Here is a 27,394-nt window from a genome sequence, read left to right as displayed (position 1 = left end):
GGTAGTAAATTAATATTTTTGTTTAAAAATTAATCTTTTTTTTTTGAAAATTCAACTTTTTGATTCAGAATTCTTGAATTTCGTTCAAAATTCGTTTTTTTTATAGTTAATTAATCTTTTAGTTTAAACATTCTTTTTTTTAAGTTGAAAATTCAACTTTTTGGTTCAGAATTCTTGAGTTCTGTTCAAAATTCGTCTTTTTTGGTAGTAAATTAATATTTTTGTTTAAAAATTTAAGTTTTTACTTGAAACTTTCACTTGTTGGTTGATGGCTCTAGAATTTGATCAAAAATGCATCTTTTTTTGGTAGTAAAGTAATCCTTTCGCTTAAAAATTAACCTTTTTGGTTGAAACTTTAACTTATTGGTTGATAATTCTTGAATATTGATCAAAATTCGTATTTTTTTGGTATTAAATTAATCTTTTCGCTTAAAAATGAACCTTTTTGGTTGAAACTTCAACTTCTTGGCTGATCATTTTGATATTCCATTGAAAATTCGTTATTTTTCGTAGTAAATTAATCTTCTTTTTTTAAATCATCGTTTTTATTTGAAAATTCAACTTTTTAGTTGAAATTCTTGAATTTGGTCAAAGATTCGTTTTTTGTAGATGTTGAAACTTAATCTTCTTGTTTAAAATTCATGAATCGGTTAAAAATGTAAAAGTTGAACTAATTTCTTAAAAATTCATTTTTTGGTTGTAGATTCAAAATTTTTTGGTCTGTATGTTGTTGTCGTCGTTGCTAATCAGATAACTTTCGAAGGAATACTTGGACTGGATTGTTCCTTGGCACATTTTTTACATAATTAAAAAATTCTATGTACGACTATTCATAGTAATCGAAAATAACGACTTTTTACGATAAAAAAAATGTTCAGAGTTTTATAGCAATTTCAAAATTAAAAAAAAAAGCGAAATTGACCATTTTAAGTCAAATAACGCACGATACGAAAAAAAGTCAAGAGGAAAAAAAACGTTGCTTTTTGGAAGCCCTACAATAATATCATAAGAAATTTTTTAATTTTCACAAATAAATTGCATAGTTTGCGGTCAAACTATGCAAAATACGAAAATATACGAACAGACCAAAATTGTGGTACCAAAAACAGATCTACAAATTCGTTATGTATCATTTGTTGATTTGACACATATTTTTTGCTTTATGCGCAAAAAAAAACGTTAAAAATAACAACAAATTTTTGAACAAACGAGACAAGCTAAGTTTTTGTTTTAATCTTGAAAACTGAGATTACAAATAAACAACTTAAAATTTTTAATTAGAGAGAATTCACAATCACTAAGTTTCAGTTTCTCTTTTCATTTTAAAAGTCCTATGCAAAAATTGGCGTGATGTAAGCGCCAAGTAAATACATTATGGAAAAAAAGATTAAAATTCAACTTTTGGGTTGAGATTTATTGTATTTTGTTGAGAATTCGTTTTTTTTGTATAAAATTAACTTTTTGATCCAAATTTCATATTTTTAATTTGATAATTCAATTGTTTTGTATAGAAAATTCGTTATTTTTTCTTGAAAGTTAAATAATTTAGTACAAAAATCCACAGTTTTGTAGAAAATTGGTTTTTTATAATAATTTTTTTTTAACTAAAAGTTTAACTATTTGATTTTTATAAAAAATTTACCTTTCGAAGTTTAACAATTGAATAATACCGGGATGTGTGAAAAATTTACTATTCGGTTAAAAATTAATCGTTTTTGGTTTCAAGTTCAACTAGATTTTTGTAAATGAACTGTTTCCTTCACTTTTCGGATTAATAATTGAACTATTTTGTAGACAATGTCGGCATTCTTTGGAAAATACTTATTTTTTGTGGAAAACTGAACTACTTGGTTAAACATTTATTTATTTTTTTGCTGAAAATTCAACTTCTTGGTTTAAAGCTAAACTACACTGTTCAAAATCCCTTTATTTAAGATTTACTTCTGTGGTTGAAAGTATACCCATTTCATTCAAAATTCTAGTATTTTGTTCAAAATTTGTAAGTTTTAGTAGAAACATGTTGGAAAATTAATTTTTTTGTTTAACAAATTTTCTATTAGTTTAAAAAATATATCGGTTTTGGTTAAAAATTCGTTTTTTTTTCAAAGATCTAAATTAGTTGAAAATTCAACTTTTGTGTTGAGAGTTCTTGTATATTGTTGTGAATTCTCCTTTTTTGGTATAAAATTAATTTTTTGATCAAATTTCATATTTTTGATTTGATAATTCAATTGTTTTTCATAGAATATTCGTTATTTTGTCTTGAAAGTTCAATAATTTAGTAAAAAAATTAACTATTTGGTAGAAAATTCGTTTTTTACCAAACTTTTTTTTGTCTAATTACAAGTATAACTATTCGATTTTTGATTAAAAATGTACCTTTCAAAGTTTAACAATTGAATAATACCTGAACGCGTTAAAAATTTACTATTTGGTTAAAAATTAATCGTTTTTTGTTGAAAATTCAAGTACTTTGTTGTAAATTAACTATTCTGTTAAAAATTATACTTATCGGGTTGATAATTTAACTATTTTGTAGAAAATTCGTATTTTTGGTAGAAACCTGAACTACTTGGTTAACAATTATTTTTTTTTGCTAAAAATTCAACTTCTTGGTAATAATTTAATTGTTTTGTATAGAAAACTCGTTATTTGGTCACGAAAGTTCAATAATTTAGTAAAAAAAATCAACTATTTGGTAGAAAATTCGTTTTTTATACTAATTTTTTTTTAATTGAAATTTTTACTTTTTTGATTAAAAATTTACCTTTCGAAGTTTAACAAGTGAATAATACCCAGATGTGTGAAAAATTTACTATTTGATTTAAAATTAATAGTTTTTGGTTAAAAATTCAATTACATTGTTGTAAATTAACTGTTTTGTTTAAAATTATACTTTTCGGATTAATAATTGAACACTGTTCAAAATTCTTTTATTTAGAAATTACCTCTTTGTTTGAAAGTATACCTATTTCATTCAAAATTCGTCTGTTTTCGTAGAAACTTGTTGAAAAATTAAATTTTTTGCTTAAAAAATTTTCTATTAGTTTAAAAATGTATCGGTTTTAGTTGAAAATTCGCTTTTTTTTAAGAACTAAATTAGTTGAAAATTCAATTTTTGGGTTGAGAGTTCTTGTATTTTGTTGAGAATTCGTCTTTATTGGTATAAAATTAACCTTTTGATCCAAATTTCATATTTTTTATATGATAATTCAATTTTTTTGTATACAAAATTATTTATTTTTCCTTGAAAGTTCAATAATCTAGTAAAAAAATCAGCTATTTGGTAGAACATTCGTTTTTTTATAATTAATTTTTTTTTAAATTAAAAGTTTAACTGTATAAACGTAAAATCGGGTTTCACCTAAAAAATACGTTACTTTCGCTGGGAGGGGTCATACCCAAATCAACGGTTGTCAACTGGGGAAGGGAGGGGGGTACAAAATTACCCACAATTATTAACGTAGTACATGGATGATCCCTTATCAAGTTTTCTGTAAATAATTACTTGTACTTGATGTCGGACAATACCAGAGAAAGTTTCAAATCAATATTCTTATCAGGCAGCTGCGCTTTGTTGACCCACGCAATCTGAAAGCTATAGACAAATAAAAAAATAATAATTTTCTTTAATATCGTTATCGGAAAACTGCGTTTTTACCAATATCCGTTATATTTTCTGCTAATAAACTACCTAAAAAGCTTTTAAATTATAATTCCGAAAGTGAAGAAAAGTTTCAATAATTCGTAACTTTGCTGACTTTTGACATTTTTCCAAAAAAATAAGAGTTTGTTTGTTTGTAGTTTGTTGAAGTTGTCTGATAAGAAAATTAAGTTCAAACTTTTTTTTATTTTCCGACATCGAGTACAAGTAATTAGTGAAAGACAATCTGAGAACCGGTCCTTTAAATGAAAATTAGAGTTTTTTAAAAATGTTCGTGTAGATTTTAAAGTGCTTCCGTTACGTAAAATAATAAAAAATTATTTACTTAAAAATTCTGGAATTTGTTTTAAATAACAATCAAAAATTATGAATGATACATTTATATACTTTTTATTCCGTTTGATACATTTTGTATTGGCAGATACGTCTTTTTTACATACTTCTATTTAAATACGAATTTATGGGGTACGACAATTATTTACAATAGTTCAAAGAACGTATTCACGATTAAACCTTTAAAAATCAAATAAAACTATAAATGGAAGATATAACATTTTGGCATATGATCCTGTTTTATTTGATTAATTAAAAATTTCATATAAATTACAAAAATAAGACAGATTTTATTTTTGTAGTTTAAAATAGGGAAATTATTCAACTTTGTTGAATTGTCAGAGTTAATGGATAAATATTGTGACTAGAGACAAGTAAATAATCTAAGAATGAATATAATAAAAGTTATAAAAAGATATTCTAATCTTCTCTCTAAAATATACAAAACACCGAATTTTAAAGTTCATAAATTAAAGAATCAAATGGCAATTAAGTTTCAAACCTTTTTACCCCAACGAACTAAAATAATTGTTCTTTCAGCTCACAAACACGTTTCTTGTTTTAGAAACCATTCTCTTCATTCTTTTTATATTTTTCATATTAGAAAAATAATCGTGAGCATTTCGATTTAAGTACAATTCCAGCACCCTCGATAATAATAATACTACGTTTGGTAAATCGCAGATTACGTATTTCTGAAAAATTCCTTTCTATTTTGCATTTTGCCTTTGCTGAATTTGCATAGTCAGTTTCGCGATCTCTTCTCCCAAAGTGTCGATATTGTCCTTCAAAAATGAAAAGGGCAATTATAAAATTGAATATTGTATTTTAAATTCTAGTTTCATGAAGAGAAATTGAAGTTTTCTTACTTTGAGAGTGATATTTTTCAATAAAGTGTCTTCCAATACTGATTGCAATTTTTGATTTATCTCGAGGGAAAGTTCGAGTGTCATATGGTCATCCGAAACTTTGTGATTGTAGACTGAAGCCATTATTCCTCCGTATCTCGCCAATTCAGCCTGTTTAAGAATTTTTGATTAGGTTTCTAACTGCAGATTCAAAAGCTGATTCTTTTTTATGAATTAATTATTTTTATAACTGATCATCCAGCTTATTTTAGCTCCAGGCCATTCAAATAATTTCTCTTTCATTCTATTCGAGTTTAATAACGTAATTCTTAGAAATTAAGAACAAAAGAAGAATCTAATCATCAAATTTGGACAACACAATCCAATGTCTCCATTTAAATTTAAAAACAAATTAATTTTTTAATCTTAAACAAGAACATTTAATGTAGTTGTGTCGTGCCATAACTCGGGTCTCTGGTAAAAAGAGTTTTCTTTAACTTAAAAAAATGAGATGATACTATCAGTCATATCTTATGAAATAAAAATCATTATTTTGTATGGAAAAAGTTTAAAATTTACAAAAAATAATTATTTTAACAATAGTTTTTGTATTTGATTTTTTTCTTAGAGGCAGTTCAAAAACTAAGTCACAATTCTAGGGGAGGGTTTTGGCGAACAGAATTTTTGACGTTTTTGACGTGGGGGGGGGGGGGGGGGGGGGGGGGGGCAAAATGTGACATAACGCATTAAAAAATATAAATTTCGTTAAAAATTGAACTATTTATTTGAAAATTTAACTTCTTGATGGAAATTTGATTTTTGGTTGAAAATTTATATTTTCGAAGTTGAAAGTACATCTGTTTTGTCAAAAATCAAGCATAACTATTTGGTTCAAAATTCTTCTGTGAGTAGAAACTTGGTGGAAAACTCATTTTTTTGCGTGAAAAATTTATTATTTGATTAAAAATTAATAGTTTTTGGTTGTAAAATTCAACTACTTTGTTGTCGTATTTTTTGTTGAAAACAGAACTACTTGGTTAAAAATTACTATTCTTTTGGCTGAAAATTCAACTGCTTGGTTTAAAATTGAACTATGCTGCTAAAAATTCCTTTATTTAAGATTTACTTCTTTGGTTGAAAGTATAACTATTTGATTCAAAATCCAGGTATTTAGTTTAAAATTCGTCTTTTATGGCAGAAACTTGGTGGAAAATGAATTTTTGTGTGTAAAACATTTTCTAATTGGTTAAAAATGTTTCGTTTCTAGTTTAAAATTTAACTACTTGGTAGTAAATTAACTTTCTGTTTAAAATTTTATTTTTCGGGTTCAAACTTCAACTATTTTGTAGAGAACTTAGGTATTTCCTTGAAAAGTCGTATTTTTCTGGTAGAAAATTAATCTTTTTGGTGCAAAATCTGACTAATTGGTTGAAATTTAATTTTTTTGGTAGAAAATTCAACTACTTGGTTTAAGCTTGAACAACTTCCTTACAACATTTTTTTTTTAAAGATTCACCTCTTTGGATAAAAATTTAACTATTTGATTCAAAATTAAAGTATTTTGTTTAGAATTTATCTGTTTTCGTAAAAAAATTGTGAAAATTTGATATTTTTGGTGATTAAATTAATATTTTTGGTGAAAAAATAAATGAAGTTGTTTTTGGTTTAGATTAATTTTTGTTGTTAAAAAATTCGACTATTTAGTTGAAAATTTAACTATTCGTTTGAAAGTTCATCTCTTTTGGTAGAAAATCTTTTTTGGTTGAAAATTCAACTATTTTGTTGAGAATGAAATTTATTAACACATTCCATACAACTAAGATTTTTAATTTTGAAAATAAGTAAATAATCATAAAACATGGTTATTTGTTTAAAAATATCTTACAAACAACATTTTTTAAAAGAATTTCATCCTCAAAAAATTTACTTTCAAAATTGGAAACAGTAAGTTGTAGAGAATTTTTACCCACAAAAAATATGTAAGTCATCATTATTTTATAAAAATCCAACCGTTTTCTCAAAAATTTAGGTAGGCGATAGAATAAAAATTAAATTGCAAAAAAAGTTAAAATAAACATTTTTTGTAATTTCACCAAATTTTTTATTAAAACTAATGTTTTTGTTTGAAATGGCATCATCAGTAATATTATTTTGATTCTTAAAATCATAGAAAAATTATTTATTCAGACATCTGATTTTTGGCACCCCAAATTTGATCGTTAGATTCTTGTTTCTTTTTTTAATTCTTATAAGAACTACGTACTTTAAACGAAATTACAAGAAATGATTTAAAATATTTTCACACTTCTGATACTTATGAAAAATAGTAACTTACTGCATTTCGTTTGCTCTTGATATGCTTGCGTGGAGAGAGTAAAATTTGTATGTTATTATAGAAAATAATACCAATAAGTGTTCATATTATAAATGTTTTATAATCTATCGTGATTTTTAGCTACTACACTTATTTTCAGTTTCCAGTTTCTAGAATTAGAGTAATTATTTAAAGAAATGTAATACCTTATTTTTGTCTCTTTCATTGTTGCTCATGGCATCGAAATTTTCGACTAGAATATAGTTCTGAATGATTTTAGTTTTCTTCTGTAATTCTTCGACCAGCGACTTCACGTGTTCTTCCATGAAATCTATCTTCTCTGCTTTTTTCACGTTGATCTTCTGCATCTTGATTATTTTATCTATTAAGGATTGCCTATCTACAGAATTAATTGAATGCTCGACACAGTTGCTGTGGTCTGACAAGGCACCGTTTATTGTTTCACCTGTTTAAAAATTAGATTATTAATAAAACAATCACAAAATTAATAATCAGGATGACTGAAAAATTTAATTTTAAAATTCCTTCACTTTTCCCTGATTTCTCCTTGACCAAGTTTATATTTTCCCTGACCATTGAAAAATAATGAAAGACTTGAATTTTATTCTTGTAACATTTTATACATCAAATCTATTATTAGCGGAATAAAACATTTCAAATTCATTTATTTATTAAAACCAAAAAAGATGACTTTTATCATAAAATATTAATTTTTAATTCAAAAGGGAAAAGTTTTAACAAAAAAGTTAATTTTTCGACCAAAAAAGATGACCTTAAAGCAAAATAAACTAATTTTCAACAAAAGTTCAAACAATAATCAAATTTCAACTGAAAAAGTTGAATTTTCCAACTACAAAGATAAACTTTCAAACAAAAAGAAAAATTTACAATCAAAAAGATTAAATTTAACAAAAATATACGAATTTTCAACAAAGTACGTGAATTTTCAAATAAAACATATAAATTTTCAACCAAAGATTGTAAACTTAAATTTTCGATAAAAAAATAATTTTAAACAAATTAGTCAAATTTTCAACCAAAACAATGAATCTGCAACCAAAAAAAATCTAATTTTTTACAAAGTAATTCAACTTTCAACCCGTAAATATTAACTTTATTTAATAAAATGAATTTTCTACAAAATACATGAATTTCTAAGAAAATAGTTGAATTTTTATCCAAAAAATAAACAATTTTTCAACAAAATAGTCGATTTTTCAACCAAAGATATGAATTTTCAACTAAAATGACAAATCTCAACAAAAAAAAAGATTATCTAACAAAATAATTTAACTTTTAACCAAAAAAAAAAAACAACTAATTTTCTACAAAAAATTTGAAGTATAAACGCGCAAATATTAATTTTATACCAAAAAGATGAGAATTTTCAACAAAATAGTTTAATTTATAAGCAAACAAATAAATTTTCAAATAAAATGATAAATCTACAACCTAAAGAATTACTTTATAACAAAGTTCAACTTTCAATCCAGAAGCTTAATTTTCTAACTAAGAAGACGAATTTTCAATAAATAATGATTTTTCAGTGAAGAAAGAACAAAACAGTTGAATTTTCAACGCTCAAATATAAATTTTCTTCCAATAAGGTGAATTTTCAATAAATGATGTAATACTAGATATTTCAAGCAAAAAACATTTTAATTTTAAATAAAAGTTTCCAAATAAAAAAGTTGAATCCTCAACTGAAAAAGAATGATTTTCCTCTAGAACCAGTTTTTACTTGAAAGTTGGATTTTTTTATCAAGAAAAGTGAAATTTCTATCAAAAAAAGGCGATTTTTTAGACCAAAAAGATTACTTTTCAACAAAATTGTTGAATTTCAACCAAAAAATATTTCAGTGGAATTTTCAACATAAAAGTTGATTTTATATAAAAATAGTTTTATTCTAAACAAAATAGTTCAATTTTCAACCAAAGAAATGAATTATCAACAAAATAGTTGAATTTTCAATTTAAAAAAATAAATAAAGAAGATTAAGTTTATATGAAAGAGATAATTTTCTAACAATAAATTGAATGTTTAAAACAAATTAATTTTTAAAGAAAAAAAAAGAATTTAACCAAAAAGATAAATTTCTAAACACAAAGAATAATTGTCTACTAAAAAGACAACTTTTAAACCAAATAGTTGATTTTCCAACTGAAAAAGATAGATTTTAAATCAAACACAAAAGTTAAATTTTCAGATAAAAAAGATAATGGAAAAAATATTTTTTAACCAAGAAGTTAAATTTTGAATGAAAAGGGGGGCTTCAAATAAAATGATGAACCAAGAACATTAATTTTTAACAAAGTAGTTCGACTTTCAACCAAATAATTGAATTTTCAACCAAAAATGTAAATTCTCAACGAATAATGTAATAGTAGATATTTCATGAAAAGAAAATTTTAATTTTAAATAAATGACAAAAGAGATGAATTATTAAAACAAAAAGGCGATTAAAGAAAAAGTTGAATTCTCAACCAAAAAAGGTTTCAGTTGAATTTTTGACATCAAAATTTGAATTTTCAACAAAAAAAATTAATTTTATATAAAAATAGTTGAATTTTCAACCCGAAAAGAAGAATTTTCTACATTAAAGTTGAGTAATGAACAAAAAGAATTACTGTTCTAGAAAATTATTCAATTTACAACCAAACAATAACGTTTTAAACTAAAGATATAATCGCCAGGAGGAAGCAACTGAAAAAGGAAATATAAATACAAGGCAAATAAATTACTGACAAGAATATTATCTCAGGGTGGCCGAAAACTTCCTTTTCACCGTTCTTTTCCTCTTGTAACATTTTTATTTTAAAATCTTAAATAAACAGAACAAAACAATTTGAAATTAAAAAAAAAAGTTTAATTGATTATTCTCGACAGTAATATAGAAAAAAATATAAAATTTGGACCTGTATTCAGGGATGTACTTGATCCAGTCCTGGAAGTCGGGTCCAGAGAACCTCCAGGCGATGCAGTTTCGAAAGCCTCTAATCTTTTTCTACAATGCTGCAATTCTCTGGTCATTTCTTTGAGAGAGAGTTGATGTTTCCTCTTCAGAACGGCATTCTCTCCCTCGCTGTCTTCCAGCTTTTGCGTCAGATTTTGAATAAGTTGTGTCTGCTCAGCCACATGCTTCGCGAGAATTTCACAATCTTCGATTCTTTTCTTCTTTTCCAAAACGAGGTTTTCCTCCAACGATTTAACTTTAGCCACGAGCTCAGCAATGCGTTCGTGCAAGGGACCTTGTTCGTGTTCCAGGCGCTGATTTTTCGCCTCGATTGCAGTGAATTCAGACTGAAGTCGTACATTTTTATCAGTTAGTTTTTGAGTGAAGTCGAGCATGTGAGATTCTCGCTGTCGACATGAATCCATATCCATTTGGAGTTCTTGGTTCGTTTGTCGAAGGCGCTCGACTTCCGCTTCCGTTGAGGCAAGACATTGCTCTTGACTGAAACGATTTTTTTTTATTTCTAGGGATGTCAGGAAAAGTACTTGGTACATATTATTGCTATTTAGTCTTAACGTAATTTAAAATTCTACAGTTAAATTACTTTTAAAAAAATAGTTTAAGAGGCATGGTTTTATTTTTCGTGCACAAAATGTTTTATTTTTCCACATATTAAAGTTGTAAGGTTCTTGGAAAATTAAAAAAAAACACCTCAAAAACATTCAGTTTTTAATGCATTTCGGGATTTGAATGTTTTATTATTTTGAATTTTTATTATTCTTTACATTTTACACTCTTTTCATTCTTTTAAATCACATGTAATGCTAACATTCTTTGTATTATTTTGAAATCCTTGAAATTCCCTGAATTCGTGGACCTCCCCTAATCTTATAGATTCCTTAAATTCGTGTGATTTCTCGAATTCATGGAATTTTCTGAATTCTGAGAATTTCCTAAATTCCAAGTCATTCAAAACAATGCAGATGTTTAAGAAGAATTCTAGAAATTAAGAGCTTTCGCAGAATTCAGAATATTCAATTAATTAAGATGAATAGAAGTGGTTTAGAGATTTTAGAGACTTCAGAATTTTTCAAAAATTCAGAAAATTTGGAGAACTGTATATTGAAGGAGTTCATGATATTAAAATATTTTAGGCAATTCGGATAATTGCAGGTATTTCAGATAATTTAAGGAATTCTAGGGATCCAGAGAATTCTCAATATTCAAGTAATTCATAAAATTCAAAGAATTTCAGGAATTCAGAATATTCTAGGAATTCAGGGGATTCAGGGAATTTACAATATTATAAAAATGCAGAATATTGAAGGAATTCGCCAAATTAAAGTATTTCGGAGAATTCCGAATATTCAAGGAACAAATAGATTCTCAGAGTTATCCGAAGACTTGGGTCATTCAAGTAGTTCATATAATTTAAAGTATTTCAGGAATTCAGAGAATTCAAAAAATTATAAAGATGCAGAATAATAAAGGATTTCAAAGAATTTTAGGAATTCAGGAAATTAAAGGATTTCAGAGAATTCCGAATACTCAAGGAATTCAGGATATTCAAGGGACAAATAGGTTGCCAGGGTTATCCGAACATTTCGGTAATTCCAGTAATTCATAGAATTCAAAGAATTTAAGGAATTCAGAGAATTCAAAAAATTATACAAATGCAGCATATTAAAGCAGTTCGAAGAATTTCAGGGACTCAGAATATTGAAACAAATCGGAGAATTGAAAGAGTTTGAGGAATTCAGGAAATTAAAGGACTTCAGAGAATTTCGAATATTCAAGGAATTTAGGATATTCAAAGAACACATAGATTGTCAGGGCCATCCAAACATTTGGGTAATTTCAGTAATTCATAGAATTCAAAGAATTTCAGGAATTCCAAAAATTATACAAATGCAGAATATTAAAGAAGTTCGAAGAATTTCAGGGATTGAAAATATTCAAAGAAATTGGAGGATTTAGAGAATTTTAGGAATTCCGGAAATCAAATGATTTCATAGAATTCCGAATATTCAAGGAATTCAGGATACTTAAGAAACAAATAGATTCTCAGGGTTATCGGGATATTTGGGTGATTCCAGTAATTTACAGAATTGAAAGAATTCCAGGTATTCAGAATATTCTAGGAATTTGGGAGATTCAGAGAATTCGTTAAATTTAAAAAATTTAGAATATTAACGGATTTTAAAGAATTGCACAAATTCAGAATATTCGAGGAATTCGGTAGATTCAAAGAATTCATCAAATTGAAAAAATTCAGAATATTAATGGATTCAAAGAATTTCAGGAATTCAAAATATTCAAAGAAATCGGAGCATTAAGACAATTAAAAGAATTTCAGGATATCAGAATATTCCAGGAATTCGGGGTATTCACAGAATTCGTCAAATTTAAGAAATTCAGAATATTAAAGGAATTCGAAGAATTTCAGGAATTCAGAATATTCAAAGAAATCGGAGGATTCAAAGAATTTCAGGAATTCGGGAAATTAAAGGATTTTGTAGAATTTCGAATCTTCAACGAATTTGTCATATTCAAGGAATATAGAATTCAAAGAATTTCAGGATATCAGAATATTCAAGGAATTCGGAGGATTAAAAAAATTCACGAAATTTAAGAAATTCAGAATATTAACGGAGTTCGGAGAATTTTAGGAATTTAGAATAATAACAGAAATCGGAGGATCATAAGCATTCAAAGAATTTGATGTATTCAGGAAATTAAAAGGTTTCAGAGAATTTCGAATATTTTAGGTATTCAGGATATTCAAGCAACAAATAGATTCTCAGGGTTATCGGAACATTTAGGTAATTCGATTAATTCATAGAATTCAAAGAATTTCAGGAATTTAGAGAATTCAGAAAATTAAAGGATTTCGGAGAATTACACAACATAAATGCACATATCCCTTCTTGTTCAGAATTTTATATAATATTTGTTGTACTGAACTATTTTTGTTGTTAGATGCACCCTTTTCGAAAGGATAGCAAAAACCGAATTTCGGGGGTTTTTCGTTAGCTTTAAGGGTGTTTCCACCCGCCAGCCGGATGGAAACTCTTTTGATATGTAATTATGACGCCATGCAAACCAAGGTAAGATAGATATCTAAACTTTATAAATTTTTTCTGGAAAAAAGTCTAATTTGACTGGACTCTTTCCACCAAATAGTTGAATTTTTTTGCCAAAAAATATTGCGTTGGTTAAAATGTTGAGTCATTAAAAACAACAAAAAATATGAATTTTGAATAAAATAGTTGAATGCTCAACAAGAACAGATTAATTTTCTAACAACTATGCATGATCAATTTTCAAATTAAAACATCAATTTTTAACAAGAAAAAAAAACACGATTTTTTAACAAAAGGTTTAAAATTTCCATCAAAGAGATGACTTCTCAACTACAACGATTCTTAAAAAAAAATAATAATTTTCAATAAAAGTAATCTTCAAAAGTAATTTTTGGCCACAAATAGTTGGATTTTCTTCTTAAGTTCCATTAATTCAGTTCGCATTTGAGATAAATTCACAAACTGTGATCAAAAGTATCATCAGGAAACGTACTAAGCCTATTATTAATTATTATTATAAACTACTTTATTATTTTATTATTTTAGATATATATTTTCAGGGTGGCCACTCTTTTTTTTAATTTTTGTCTCCCGGCTTTCTCCCGGTTCTCCCGGTGATTATTCGTGATTTCTCTCGGTTCATAAAAAAATTAACTTTCTTTGCAAAACCCACGGTTTTTTCACATATATTATAAATTGCGGAAGTCGATAAAAGTCAGCAAACTATTTTGCAAGAATTTAATTGATTTTTAATCATATAATAAGAAGGATAATGAAATTGTTGTGTCTAATAAAGGAAAGTACAGATAAGCGTTTTATCTAGCAACGCGCACGCGCAAACCGCGCGTTCCTGTCTCTGAATTTCTATTTACTAACATGAAAATATACAAATTTAAAAATCCATTATTAAACCAATTTTTTAATATAAGGTTTTTAATATTTTTGAAATAATAGTTAATAATGAATAATTTTGAATTGCAAGCTCTTGAAATTTAAAAGAATATACCAACGATTTTGGACAATTTAATTAGAAAAAGGAGTTGAATTGTATAATTTCTAAGTTGAAGCCCTAAAAATTAAAGAATTGTAATTTGATTTGGATAATCACGAAATTAGAATGATCTTAGATTAACATTTAAAAATATGACAATGTCAAAACGTTAAAAATGGTATATTTAAGATTCCAGTTTTGGAAACTGTATGGATTAAAATTAAGAGTAATTGAAATTGTTTTCTTCATAATTAGAAACGTTCAAAATAAATAATTAAAGATTGAAGACTTTTAAATTTGAATCATTTTAATTCAAAGCGATTAAAATTAATAATTTTCAAATTGCTAATAATACTTTCCAAAATTTAACCAATTTAACTTTAATTGAAAATTAAAACCTAAAAAAGGAAAGAAATTAAAAATGTAGTTAATAAAAATTCAGAAATCTAAAATTGTAACCACTTACAATTACCAAAAGTGTCCTTTTACTGATGCATCAATTTCAGATAGATTAAATTTCATCGTTTTTCTATTTTAAACTTAATTTTTAATTATTTTTTTATTTCAAATCTCCCTTTAGAATTATCATTCATTCTAGAAATTTTTGATTATAAAATATTTTTCAATTTGAAATGACTTATTTGTTTAAATTTTCAACTGAGAATCGGAGAATTTTAAGATCTTAAATATAAAATTAAAAATTAAGATTAAGAATAAAAGCCAATATTGTTATATGATTTCATTTTTTTTAAATGTATAGTTTCATGCTTTTCAATCAAAAATTGCTTTATATTTACATCAAAATTTATTAAATTCAAAACTGACTATCAAGGCCTGTAATATAAAATTTAGATGTTGTAAACCTTTAAAGTTTAATTATTCTAAACACTTTACACATTATATAATTTCTAGTTGGGAACTTAAAAAAATTACAAAATGTGCACATTATAAAATACGTGAAATCTCCAGGCTTTCTCCCGGTTCTCCCGGGTTGGTGGCCACTCTGATTTTTAATTATTTTATTTTTAACTATTATTAAATATTACTAATATACTTACTGTTTTAACTGAACCTTCAGAGTCTCCAGCTGAGAAACTCTAGCGACCAAATCGACAATTTCTCTCTGACGGTGATCAGCAATCGATTTCAAATTACTCAGATTGCTTTCGTAGGATAGCCTGCTTTTTTCTAAATCTTGAATTTTCAAACTGAGTGTATTGTTTTCTTCAATCAAGGCCTGTTGCCTCTGTTTGAAAGTTTCCACTTCCTTTTGCAACTGAAGCCTCGACATTTCTTTGTCTTCTGTCACGTGTCGCTCTAAAATTAATCGTGCCTGTTGTTCCTTCAATTGCTGGTCTAACGTAACAGCCTTGTTTTCCTCAGATTGTTGAAACTTGCGCATTGAATCTTGAGTTTCTCGGCGAATTAGATCGCACTCTTCCTTCATTTCGTTTATTTTGGCCTGAAAAAATGTAGTTCATAAATTATCTGGGGTTTAACCTTTGCCGGACACACTAGGGTACACAACACCCCAGAATATTTCCAAGTTAATTTTGTGTACTCAAACTCGTTAGAATCGGGTAACCAACGCCATCCGGCATTAGTTGGAGAATACTACTATGCCTTACAGTTGGTGGCGTCACATTTAGAACGCCAGTACTTTCTCAGTGCTTGTCTGAAATCGGCTGGGGTAGCCTGTACCCCAGTGTGTCAAGTAAGGTTAAGCATATCAACTTGGAGTTGCTGGTGTTTTTTTCGGTGAATTTGAGTCTAAGTGCACAAAACAGTAGGTATGATAAATGATTTGATGCTGTAATTTTTTTTTACAATATCTAATATTGTATTTGATATTCTAGATGGCTTATAATTTACGCTCTCGACGCATATGCGACGAGCTTCCCAAATATGACGAAATGGATGAAGCAGTTGTGCATGTGCGAAGATTGCGTAGGAAACTGAAGATTGGTATAAACGTAATGGTTCGTTTACCAGTTTCAATGTTTTTTTTTTCTAATTTTCAGATCAAATTTATAATATTTTAGCCAGTAGAAATAAAGATTTGATGTTTTTCAATTGAAATAAAAAAATGTTTTTTTCCGCGAAATTCCTCCATTCAATTTCCAAAATAAAATACCTTTTTTGAAGGACCACTAATATTGTATTTTTTTTCTTATAGTGCTACATCTTGAGCAAACTCACTTAAATTTTTTGCGATTTTTATCCAAAATTGGATAAGTTGAGATTTTTTTGGCAAAAAACGCAATTTTACCCACTTTTTTACATTCTCATCAAGAGAAGGTATTAGATTTGTGTAAAATTTGACCCCCCCCCCCCCCCCCCCCCCCCCCCCCCCTCCCGTTTTTGTCAAATGTCCACGTTTTGAGACCCCATGAATCCGAAAAACAGGTTTTGACGAATGTGTCTGTCTGTCTGTGGATGGTTTTTTTGTTAGCACGATAACTTTCAAAAGAATTGACTGATTAGATTTTCCTTTGGTAAATTCTTGTACTATCTTCAAAGGAAAGTCGAGTTCGTTAGCCAAGCATTTTGGGTGAAAATTCAAAAAGTGAGCGTATTTTGAAAATTTTTGAGACCACTTTTTTTTAAAATTCAAATATTGTCTGCACGGATATTCATAGTATTCAATCAGAGGAACAATTTATCCTTACGATTTTTTTCTATAAAACCAAAATTTACCAGAATAATAGCATTTACAACATTTCAAAAAACACTTGAAAATCAACCTTTTTAGCCAAATAACGCCCGATATGGAAAAAAGTCAAGAGAAGAAAAATATTTCTTTTTTAATGCCTACGAGACAGTTTTAACAACTTTTTTTAATTTTTTTGAAAATTCAAATTTTGACAGCATCAAAAAATAATGGAAACTCAAAAATTACACTTTGCGGTTAAACTGTGCAAAATAGGTGAAAAGATGGCTAGACAAAAGTTATGCATTTTAAAAATATCTACAAATTTGATTTAAATCACTTTTTGATAGCATGCTTATTTTGTGTTTTGATTGTGAAAAACGATATTAACAATAAAAGAATCAGCCCTCTGCGCGGGCACATTCTCATCACAACCAATGTTTTTTAATTTTATTATTCGTCTCATGTGTGGGTTTTCAAAAAATTTACTTTTTTTAAAATGTTCTTATTGCTACTTTTCACGATTCGAAAAAAAACAACAGAATTACCGAAACATTATTCATGACAAATTAATTAATTCATACCGGGGGGAGGGGAATGAATTAATTAATTTGTCATGAATAAACAAAAACGAAGGGGGGGGCTCCGTTTTTGTCAAATGTCCACGCTTTGAGACCCCCTGAATCCGAAAAACAGTTTTTTACCAATGCGTCTGTCTGTCCGTCCGTGGATGGTTTTTTTGTTAGCACGATAACTTTCCAAAGAATTGACTGATTGAATTTTCCTTTCGTAAATTCTTTTAATATCTTCAAATGAAAGTCGAGTTCACTGGAAGGCCATTTTGGATAAATATTCAAAAAGTGAGCACATTTTGAATATTTTTGAGACCACTTTTTTCAAAATTAAAAATTTTTCTCTACGGATGTTTATAGTATTCGAAAAGACAAACAATTTATACTCATGACTTTTTTTGATAAAAGCAAAATTTACCACAGTTATACCATTTACAAAATTCCAAAAAAACACAGTAAAATGAACACTTTAAGCCAAATAACGCATATAGGGGAAAAAAATTACTTGTTTGGTTCAGAATAACGTACAGCCCACAAACCTTCACCGATTTCGACAAAAAAAAGATATGGAAAATAAGCTAATAAGATTTCGAAGTGATTTTTCACTTGAATTTTCAATTTTTTAATAAATAAACAAATATGACGAAAAAATGGGCTTTTTCCTATTTGACATTCCCGGTGCTCGTCAATAACAGGAAAATAGTTGAAATAGCTAAAGTTACATAAAAAAGCATTATTTAAAGATATTCCAATATTAGAAAATATACAAAAAAAATTTGTTATCAACAAATTATTTGTTGAAAACTTTTTTCTACAATTTTCCATAAATACATGTTTTTACATTCTCATCATTTATGATTGAGAAAGTATTAGAATTGTCGGAAATTTGACATCACAGTTTTTCAACAGATCTCCACGTTTCGAGACTCCCTGAATCCGAAAATCAGATTTTTACGATGGCGTCTGTCTGTCAGTCTGTCCGCCCGTAAACACGATAACTCTCGAAAAAATTAACGAATTGAATCCATCTTTGGCACACTTTTTTTGGGTTCTAAAAGAAAGGACGAGTTCGTGAACCAGCCATTTTTGATAAAAATTCAAAAAGTGAGCGCATTTTGAACATTTTTGAGACCACTTGTTTTCTGAATTTGAAAATTAAATGCACGGATATTTATAGTATTAAAAAGAACAAATAATTTATCCGAAAATCAAAATTTGAAGCTAAAAAACGCACGATATGAAAAAAAGTCAGAGAAGAAAAACATTTCTTTTTGAAAGCCCTACACGATAATTATAATACATTTTTGGATTTTCTTCAAAAATCTACAATTTCGTTTAAAATCACTTTTTGATAGGACGCGTACTTTTTGTTTTATTCGTAAAAAATAACATTGAAAAAAAATAAATGTGTGGAAAAACGACGAAAGTTACGAGAAAAAGAATTCAACAAAACCTGTTTACAAATGTCTGCCGGAAATAGAGCGCGCAGCGCGAGTGTCATGATGAGAATGTGTACATAAAAGCCTACAGAGTTTTGAGAAACTTAATCTTTGACTATACTTAATTAAGTAGACAATTCAGAATATGAAGACGCATATAAATACTGCCATCTAAAAGAGATATTTTTCATAAAGCTTTTTTTAAGCATTCCAAATGCAAAGAATAAATATCCGAGCGCGAAGCGCGATATTCAACCGTCGCGCGCCCTAGGCGCGCTCAAACTGGCGAGCCGTGCGCGCAGCGCGCCATGAGAATGTTTGGACAGATTTTTTTTAAATAATATTTTTGGTATACTTGAATTATTTTTTTTATGAGTCCAATATTTCTTTGGGAAGTGAGATCTAAAGAAGCTATGAAAAAATTGGCAGGTCAAAATACACAACCGTTAAGTTTTTATAACAGTTTTTCCGTAGGGGTAAAAAAAACAGTGTTAAAGTACGTCAGACAGCAGAAGTGTGTTAAGTAAGGGTTAGAATAGATTTAAGATAGCTTAATCTTATTTAATTTTTATTTAAAAGGCCATTTTTGGCTCGGAATTCATCTGGTTTGGTTGAAAATTCTATTATTTTGTAACAAAAAATTATTTTGTTGAAAATCCAACTATATTGTTCAAAAGTCATCTCTTTTCGTCAAAAATTCAACTACTTTGTTTAAAACAAATTTTTTATTGTTAAAACTCTTTTTTGATTAAAAAGTTAACTATTTTTATTGAAATTAACTTAATTTGTTGAAAATTCGTCTTTCTTGGTAAACATTTAATCTTCATTGTTGAAAGTTTATCCTTTTTGATTAAAAATTCAATTGTTAGGTTGAAGTATCAACTGTTACATTTTTTTAGAATTCATTATTTTTTGTTGAAAAGTTGATTAATCGACTTAAAGTTGAAATAATTTTAAAAAAATTAACTTTTTTTTTATTAAGGATTCACAATTACAGTTTAAAATTCAACTATTATTAATAATTCAATTATTTTATTTTTATTTTTGTCCGAAATTTAAAACAAAATTTTTTTCAGATTGCAGTAGGAGCATTTTTTGTTTGTTCGTTGTGGTCCATATTTGGTTGTTGGATTTTTTTCAGGAGTTTGCATCAATTTCATTATTGGAAATTAAATAGGATTTTTAATTTGGATTTTAATTTAATTTGAATTTCTTAAATTTAGGTTTACAATGCACTTTTATGCACTCGTGATTTCTTCCGGTTTATAAAAAAATTAACTTTCTTTGTAAAACCCACGGTTTTTTCACATATATTATAAATTGCGGAAGTCGATAAAAGTCAGCAAACTATTTTGCAAGAAATTAATTGATTTTTAAATCATATAATAAGAAGGATAATGAAATTGTTATGTTGTATAACACAATTTTTTTTGATAAAAATCATATTTTAATCCCCTTGGTCGAAAACTAATCTTTTTAGTTAAAAATTTAAAAACTTTGTTTGAAATTCGTTTCTTTTTTGTTCAAAGTTATTTTCTGTTATCAGAGCTTTTATCTGAAAATGTAATTCCATTTTTGGTTAAAACTTTATTCTGTATATTGTATAAGTTGAAAATTGAATTATGTGGTAGAAAATTCATGTCTTTTGTTCAAAAGTTATTTTTTTGGGTAGAAAACTAATCTTGTTTGTTGTGTCTTCAACTTTTTCGTTAAAAATTCAACTATTTGTTTTTAAATGGTCTTTTATGTTAAAAATTTAACTTTCTGAGTTGAAGATGAAATTTTTTAAAATGAAAATTCAACTGTTAAAAGTCATGCTAGAAAAATGATCATTCTTAGTTAAAAATTAAAAATTTTTTAGTTGAAAAGTAAATTTTTTGTTAAAAATTCAACTGTCTTTAAAAAAATTCGACTTTCAGTCTTGAAAATGTTATTGTTTCGCTAAATTTTTATATATTTTTTTAGAAACTCGCCTCTTTCACTGAAAAGTTCATCTATTTGGTTGTTAATGCTACTGTTTGCTTGACAATTTTTTTTTTTAATTAATCTTTTTTCTGTTGAAAATTCAATTATTTTGATGAAAATGAGCTTAATATATTTACCGTTGCGGCTTCTAGTTTTTGTTGGGTTTCCTTTTGCAGGTCCATTTCAGTTTTGAGTTTAGTTTGACTCCATTTTAACTTTACTTCTTTCATGTTTATGTCTTCTTTTAGACGATCTACCTGTTTTTGAAGATCAACTAGTTCCGTGCATTTGTTGTCCAAAATGTTGCAAATTCTCGTTCGTTCTCCTTGAGATTGTCTCAATTTACTTTGTAACAATTCGTGCTCTTTGGAGATTTCTTTGAGTCTTCGTTCAGCTACTTCTTTTCCTCTGTGAATGATTTAATTTAATGAAAATAAGAGATCTACTTTCTTTATAAATTATATCTTATTTCCTAATTCATATTAAACGAAATTAAATACCCACTAAAAAGTAAAAGGGCCAACTATATTCAGGACCTAAAATATTTTTAATTTCAGAATAGACACCTTTTGAAAATTCTGTAAAAACGCAGGGAAATAAGGAGATTTAAAAAAAAATAGAGGAATAAATTATTTTAAATAAAATTAATGTGGGGTTATCTTAAATTCAATTTTAAATGATTTTAGTTCCTAAAATTCCAAGTAAAAATATTGCTATTTCAACAAAATATATTAATTTTGAACCAAATAGTTGAATTTTCAATCAATGAGATTCACTGAATTTGCAACCAAATTTTTTTAATTTTCAACTAAAAAACTCAATTCCTAACAAAAGTTGTTATAGAGGGGGTAATTTTAGTTGTTAATATTATATGATTAGGAAAAAGGATGGTTTTTTATTATAAAATTTTTATCTAGTTGGAAGGAACAAATTAAGTTTTTTTTTTTTTTTTAATTAAGACGACATTTTTTTAAAAGGATTTTTATCGAGTGCAAGGTGGAACTTTTTATTTTTAATATTCTTTGCTGAATTAGAAGAGGGTAATATTTTAATTCAGATATTACATAAGGCTCAGAACTTATAAAAACTAATTTAAAAATGAATAACAGATACACAAATGAAGGAAAAATGTCCGAAAACATATATTCTTACCGAATTATGAAATTTCCCAAATTTCAAATAACGACCAGATTTTTAATTGACAAAAAATATAATCCCGAATTTAAAAATATATGATACTAAAATTCGCCGAATTTAAGAACCGATTTATAAAACAAACAAATTATTAAATTCCCACAAATATTTCAATTCCCCAAATTTAGAACTGCTGAACGTAGTTAATTGATTCCTAATTTATGAGCTATTTATAAAATTATAAATAAGGCAAACCCGAGAATTTAAGTTCAGGTTATATAACCGAGAATATGACAAAATTTAGGAGAATTTGAAAGAATTTCTGATTTTTAACAATACTTTTATTGTTTATGTTATATCAGCGGTTGAATGTAAATTATTTTCTAGCTCAAAGATATTCAGGAATTACAGTGTTTCATACATAAATACAACATTTTCAAATGTATTAATTTACTTCAAACAAAAAAAAAGTTTTTTCTACTTTAAAAGATTACTCTATAACAAAATACTTGAATTTTTAACATAATAGTTACATATTCAACCTAAAAAGACAAATTACCAATGTCAAAGTGTCATAGCTTCTATTTTAATAAAAAGGAATGCAATTTATACAACAAAAGAAAAGAATTTTAAAACCAAAAAGACGAATTTCTAACAAATAAAGATTTTTCACTCAAAAAATAAATGAAAGTTTATCTAAATTATTGAACCTCCAAACCAGAAAACAATTTTTTTTAATAAAAATTCAATTTTCAAACAAAAAATATGACTGTTCAACAAAAAATTAATTTTACACGAAACTGATGCATTTTTACGCAAAAAAAGGAAATTTCAAACTAAAAAAATAAATTGTTTACAAAAAAATCGCGAATTTTTACCTAAAAAATATCAATCTTAAAAAATTGAAAAGTTCCATTTTCTGTTAAAAAATGAATTCTAAACAAAACAAAAAAAAATTGTTTTCCACTAAACAGTTAAATTTTCAACCAGACTTTAGACTTCAATAAAAAAATTTCACAATGTAGTTTAACTTTGACCCAAGTAGTTAATATTTTACTTAATTCATTTATCTCAAGATAATTAAATTTTTAACCAACGAGATAACTTTTCAACTTAAAATATAAATCTTTAACAAAAAAAGTGATTTCTTAACAAAGCGATTCAACCAAATGTTTTAAACAAATTAGTTGAATTATCAAGCAAAAAATAACGATTTTTAACCAAAAAGTTGCATTTTCATACAAAAAATGAAATTACTTCTATAACAGATGAAGTTTTAAATCAAAAAGATAAATTTTCAAAAAAATAGTTGAATTTTCTGTTGAAAAAGATTTTAGTCGAATTTTCACCATCAAATTATAAATTTGTTAACAAGAAATAATTTTCTATAAAAAAAAATTGAATTTTCAATCCAAAAAGATGAATTTTTAACCAAAAATGATGACTTTTCAACAAAATTGTTGAATTCTCTAACAAATAGTTGCATTTTTATCAAAAAATATGAAATTTATCTTAAAGCAGAAGAATTTTTTATTACAAAAAAAGTTGAGTTATTATTCAAGAAAGATTCCAGTTAACTCAGAAACATCAAAAATTGAATTTTTGTAACAAAAAAATAAGTTTCTACAAAAAAAATTGAATTTTTAATCGAAAAAGACGAATTATTTCAACCAAAAAGGATGAATTTTTAACAAAATAAGTAAACTCTCTACCAAATAATTACATTTTTATTTAAAGAAGATCAATTTTGTACTAAAACAGATGAATTTGTAATAAAAAACAAATTTTTTTTATAAGTGGAACTTCCATCCAGAAAATATTTCAGTTAATTTTTCAACGCTAAAGCAGGTAAAATTTAAGATCAAAAAGACAAACTTTCAAAAAAAGAGTTGAATTTTCAATCGAAAAGTTAATGAAAAAATACAATTTTCTATTAATTAAAATAAATTCTGAGATTCTCATACTAGTAAATTCTCAGAGAATTTATTTCTCAGTTATATTCTTGGTACTATTCTCATTCTCGTTATCGTTCTCAAAGTAATATAACCGGCTCAGAACACTAATTGGGGATGGTTAAAATGCAATGCGCCACCTGGCGAGAAAAATTCTAACTAGAAAAAATAGGTACGATTTTAAAGATGCATTTTAATTTGTGCCTAAAAGTGTTCTAACAATTTTTTTGCGGAGTTTAAAGTATTTGCCGGGTATTAAAAATAAGTCTTTACCGTAAACAGAGGGCTTTAGGTGGAACGTACATCTTATATAGTGAAAAAACACATTTTTTGACAGATATTTTTCTATTAAAAAAAAACGATTATTGTGATATTTATTGTGATTTTTCATATTACCTTTGTGCATCTATCAGCTGCTTCTCGCTGACCGCATATTTCATGACCATACTCTCTCGTTCCTTATTAGCAGCAGCATATACTTTACTCATCGATTCTTGATTCGAGAAAGCAGTCTTCAATTCATTGGTCAAGCGACTGACAGTTTTTTCCAAAGTCGCAATCTCTTCCTTCTGCGATTCTCCAATTTTCTCCACTTCGAGACGCTGATTCCGTTCCTCCAACTTCGCAATCCTCTCAACAAATTTCTCATTTTCCTTCTTCATTAATGCATAATCTCTTAAAAGTGACAAATAGGTCGGATGATTGTGCAATCCATTATTAGGACTTTTCGAAATCGCAGAATCAATCGAGCCTTCTCGATAAGAACTATCAGCTTCCGAATCCTCTTCTGAAGCTGGCCTTGGACTATTATCCAAAGATTCCGAAGATCTAATGTTATACGGATTAAGAACTCCATTTGATTTTGCATCAAGAGAAATTTTATCTGCAAAATCATTTGAAAAAGAGCTCTTCTCGTCTCCACTTGGCTCAAACCTCAAATCCAAATTATGAGCAGTCTCTGTATTTGGTTCTCTATCAGAGAAACAGTTTCCTCTCGGTTCACTCACAGATTTCTCAGTTTCAAAATCATAGAATCCTGATTCATCTTTAAATTTAACTGTGCTAAACTGCGGAGGTTCGTCTGTGGTTCTCGGAATTTTAGCCAAATCGGTTTCAGAACTAGAAGTTAGATCCGTTGAAGAAGATTCCGAACTTGTACATGAATCTTCTATAGCCTTTTTTACACCAGGATCGGCCAGTTTTATAATAGAATTGTAGCGACCAGCAATGTGCTGTGGCAACATCGTTTTTTCCATAATATTAGTAGATTTCTCTGTAATGAAGTTGAAAAAATTACGACTTTTGTTCAGAAACTGCGTATTTGTCTGCATTAAATTAATCGGATTCGTTGGCAGTGAAATCTTTACGAGTTTGCTATCCTCTGCCAAAGTAGGTTGGGTATTCCTTGAGGGAATGCTCTGATTTTTTCTTTCGCTAGGTAAATTTGCTACTTCATTTTTAAAAGTCTCTTGGGAATGATTGTTAATGGACTTTTCTGAAGGTTGATGAGAGTTATCTTCGATATTGGAATGCGATTTTTTAGGCGAATTATTTGTTGGATAGTCGGGAGATTCCTGAAAAGTATTTGTGTCATGACTGCTCATTCTGTTGTCGAAATCTTTCAATTTTTGATCAGGATGTTGTAAATTTAAGCAGTCTTCTACATTTAAAGTTTCAGAAGTAACCATATTCATGGAAGAAGAAATATTAATGTTTTCAGGACTTTTACTTTCCTCAAATAGCGAATTAAGTAGAGAGGAGTTAGACTTTTTAAATATCGTTTCATTCACTTCTTCATCAGTTATAACGTCTTCAAGATTTTCTTGAGACTGGAAGTCTCCTGAAAAAAATAAGAATCAAGAAAAATTCTTAATTTGAAAAATTGAAAAATGAATTTGCTTAGTATGTTTGTTACAAAAGTAAATAAAATACAAACAAAATAAATATATTTTATTTTAAGGAATAACAGGGTGGCCACTGGACCGGGAAAACCTTTTCTATTTAATAGCAAATTTATTTTTTGACCAGAAATTTTAGAGATTTCATATTGCATGATATAATGCAATTTAAAATTAGTTGGATTTCAACTTTTTTGGATTAGGTTACATTATTAACTTTTTCGATGGTGAAATCATTTAGTTTACAATGCGTAATTATAAAATAGTTTATTTTAAAAATAGTCCACTTTAAGTATTCCTTTTCAGACCCATAATTAACAATTAAAAGCTTTTGGATTTAAAAATTTTAGATAATAAACGTTTTAAATTTATCAACTGTCAATATAAATTAATGATTTAATAAATTGATCTGCTCCATTTCTAAAGTCTTGTTAAGTTAAACCAATTTAAATTTACAACTGAAACTTTATAAACTATTAATAGAAATTAATTTATCAAATAAACATATTAATAATTAACCGACTTTATAACATTTTAAATCCTACTCAAATATTGTTTAAGACTAGATTATTCAATTTTTAATCCATTCAATTTTAACTTTTTGTATTAAACAAAGAACAAGTTTTTTAATATTCAACAGTATTTAATGTTTATTTATGATGAGAAATTAAAAGTAAAATAATCAAAACTAAACAATTTTAATTATTTCTTGCACAATTTTTCAAATTTGTAAGTGAAAGTGTTGAAATTTTATTTATGAATAACAATAGATCAATTATTAACTTGAAACGACTTTCAATCAGAATAATTCAACTTGGAAGGATGTATATATAAAAAAGTTTGAATTTGCCCATTTAAATTTTAAAAGAGAAGAAATTTTGGTATTTAATTTCTTCCCGAATTGATAAACGTTCATTTTTTGGCTTGCTGGCCAACTTTTGTTGAGATGAAGGCGAGAAAGTGTTGTATTTTTAACATTTTTATTAAGTTTGATACCAGGAGATTTTATTTTTTAATTTTCGTTAAATTGGCAGAGGAAAGTTGATGTTTTATAGATTTTTATCGAGCTGTAATCAAGGAAATTTTGGTTTTAACCCTTAAACGGCCAAAACGCCACTACCGGGACACTGCTTTTCAACGGCCAAGAACTAAGACTATACGACACTAGAAAAAATTGAGAAACATATATTTTTATTGCTTAAGATCTCCTCTTTCCGACGGTGCCAATGAAATTCTTCAAAAAATTTATTTATTATCCCAAAATGCAGTTTAAACAAAAAAAAAACGTGATTTTTCGTGCCTATTTTTTTTGTGAACCATTTTCCAAAGCTTTTCGAGTCTGTAATTAACCTGGAATCTCACTAACCGGTGGAATAAATGTCTAAACTTTCAGAATACATGGTTCAAAGATCGATTTTTCCTTTTAGTATTTTCAAAATGGCGTCTTAATGGCAAAATTTTTGTGAAAAAATTTATGAATTTTTTTACAATAAACGATGCGCTTTTCGGAAAAATCATCAAGAATAAAAAGTTCTTGTAATCAGCCAAGAAATACGCCTGAATTTTTTCGAAGCGT

At 27.2% G+C, this 27,394-nt stretch overlaps 1 protein-coding gene across 3 annotated transcripts in view; it reads right to left on the bottom strand.

The window, feature by feature from the left end:
- Positions 1–4,028: 4,028 nt before the first annotated feature.
- The window catches only part of LOC117171658 (coiled-coil domain-containing protein 186), a 26,608-nt gene continuing 3,242 nt past the window's right edge, over positions 4,029–27,394 (bottom strand). The window contains exons 2-9 of one of the 3 annotated variants that reach the window (XM_033359164.1): positions 24,317–25,760; positions 20,972–21,242; positions 15,267–15,670; positions 10,097–10,635; positions 7,366–7,625; positions 7,181–7,204; positions 4,867–5,016; positions 4,029–4,782 (exon numbers count right to left, since the gene is read on the bottom strand). In XM_033359164.1, the coding sequence (XP_033215055.1) occupies positions 4,708–4,782; positions 4,867–5,016; positions 7,181–7,204; positions 7,366–7,625; positions 10,097–10,635; positions 15,267–15,670; positions 20,972–21,242; positions 24,317–25,760 (3,167 nt within the window). In that variant the 3' untranslated portion in view covers positions 4,029–4,707. The remainder of the gene's footprint in view (positions 4,783–4,866; positions 5,017–7,180; positions 7,205–7,365; positions 7,626–10,096; positions 10,636–15,266; positions 15,671–20,971; positions 21,243–24,316; positions 25,761–27,394) is intronic. The other 2 variants (XM_033359166.1, XM_033359165.1) reach the window with 2 other exon arrangements.

This window comes from Belonocnema kinseyi, chromosome 4 (genome assembly GCF_010883055.1).
Source record: "Belonocnema kinseyi isolate 2016_QV_RU_SX_M_011 chromosome 4, B_treatae_v1, whole genome shotgun sequence".
Taxonomy (NCBI): domain Eukaryota; kingdom Metazoa; phylum Arthropoda; class Insecta; order Hymenoptera; family Cynipidae; genus Belonocnema; species Belonocnema kinseyi.
Note: the sequence above shows the minus strand (reverse complement) of the source record. Positions and strands in the feature narration are given on the sequence as shown.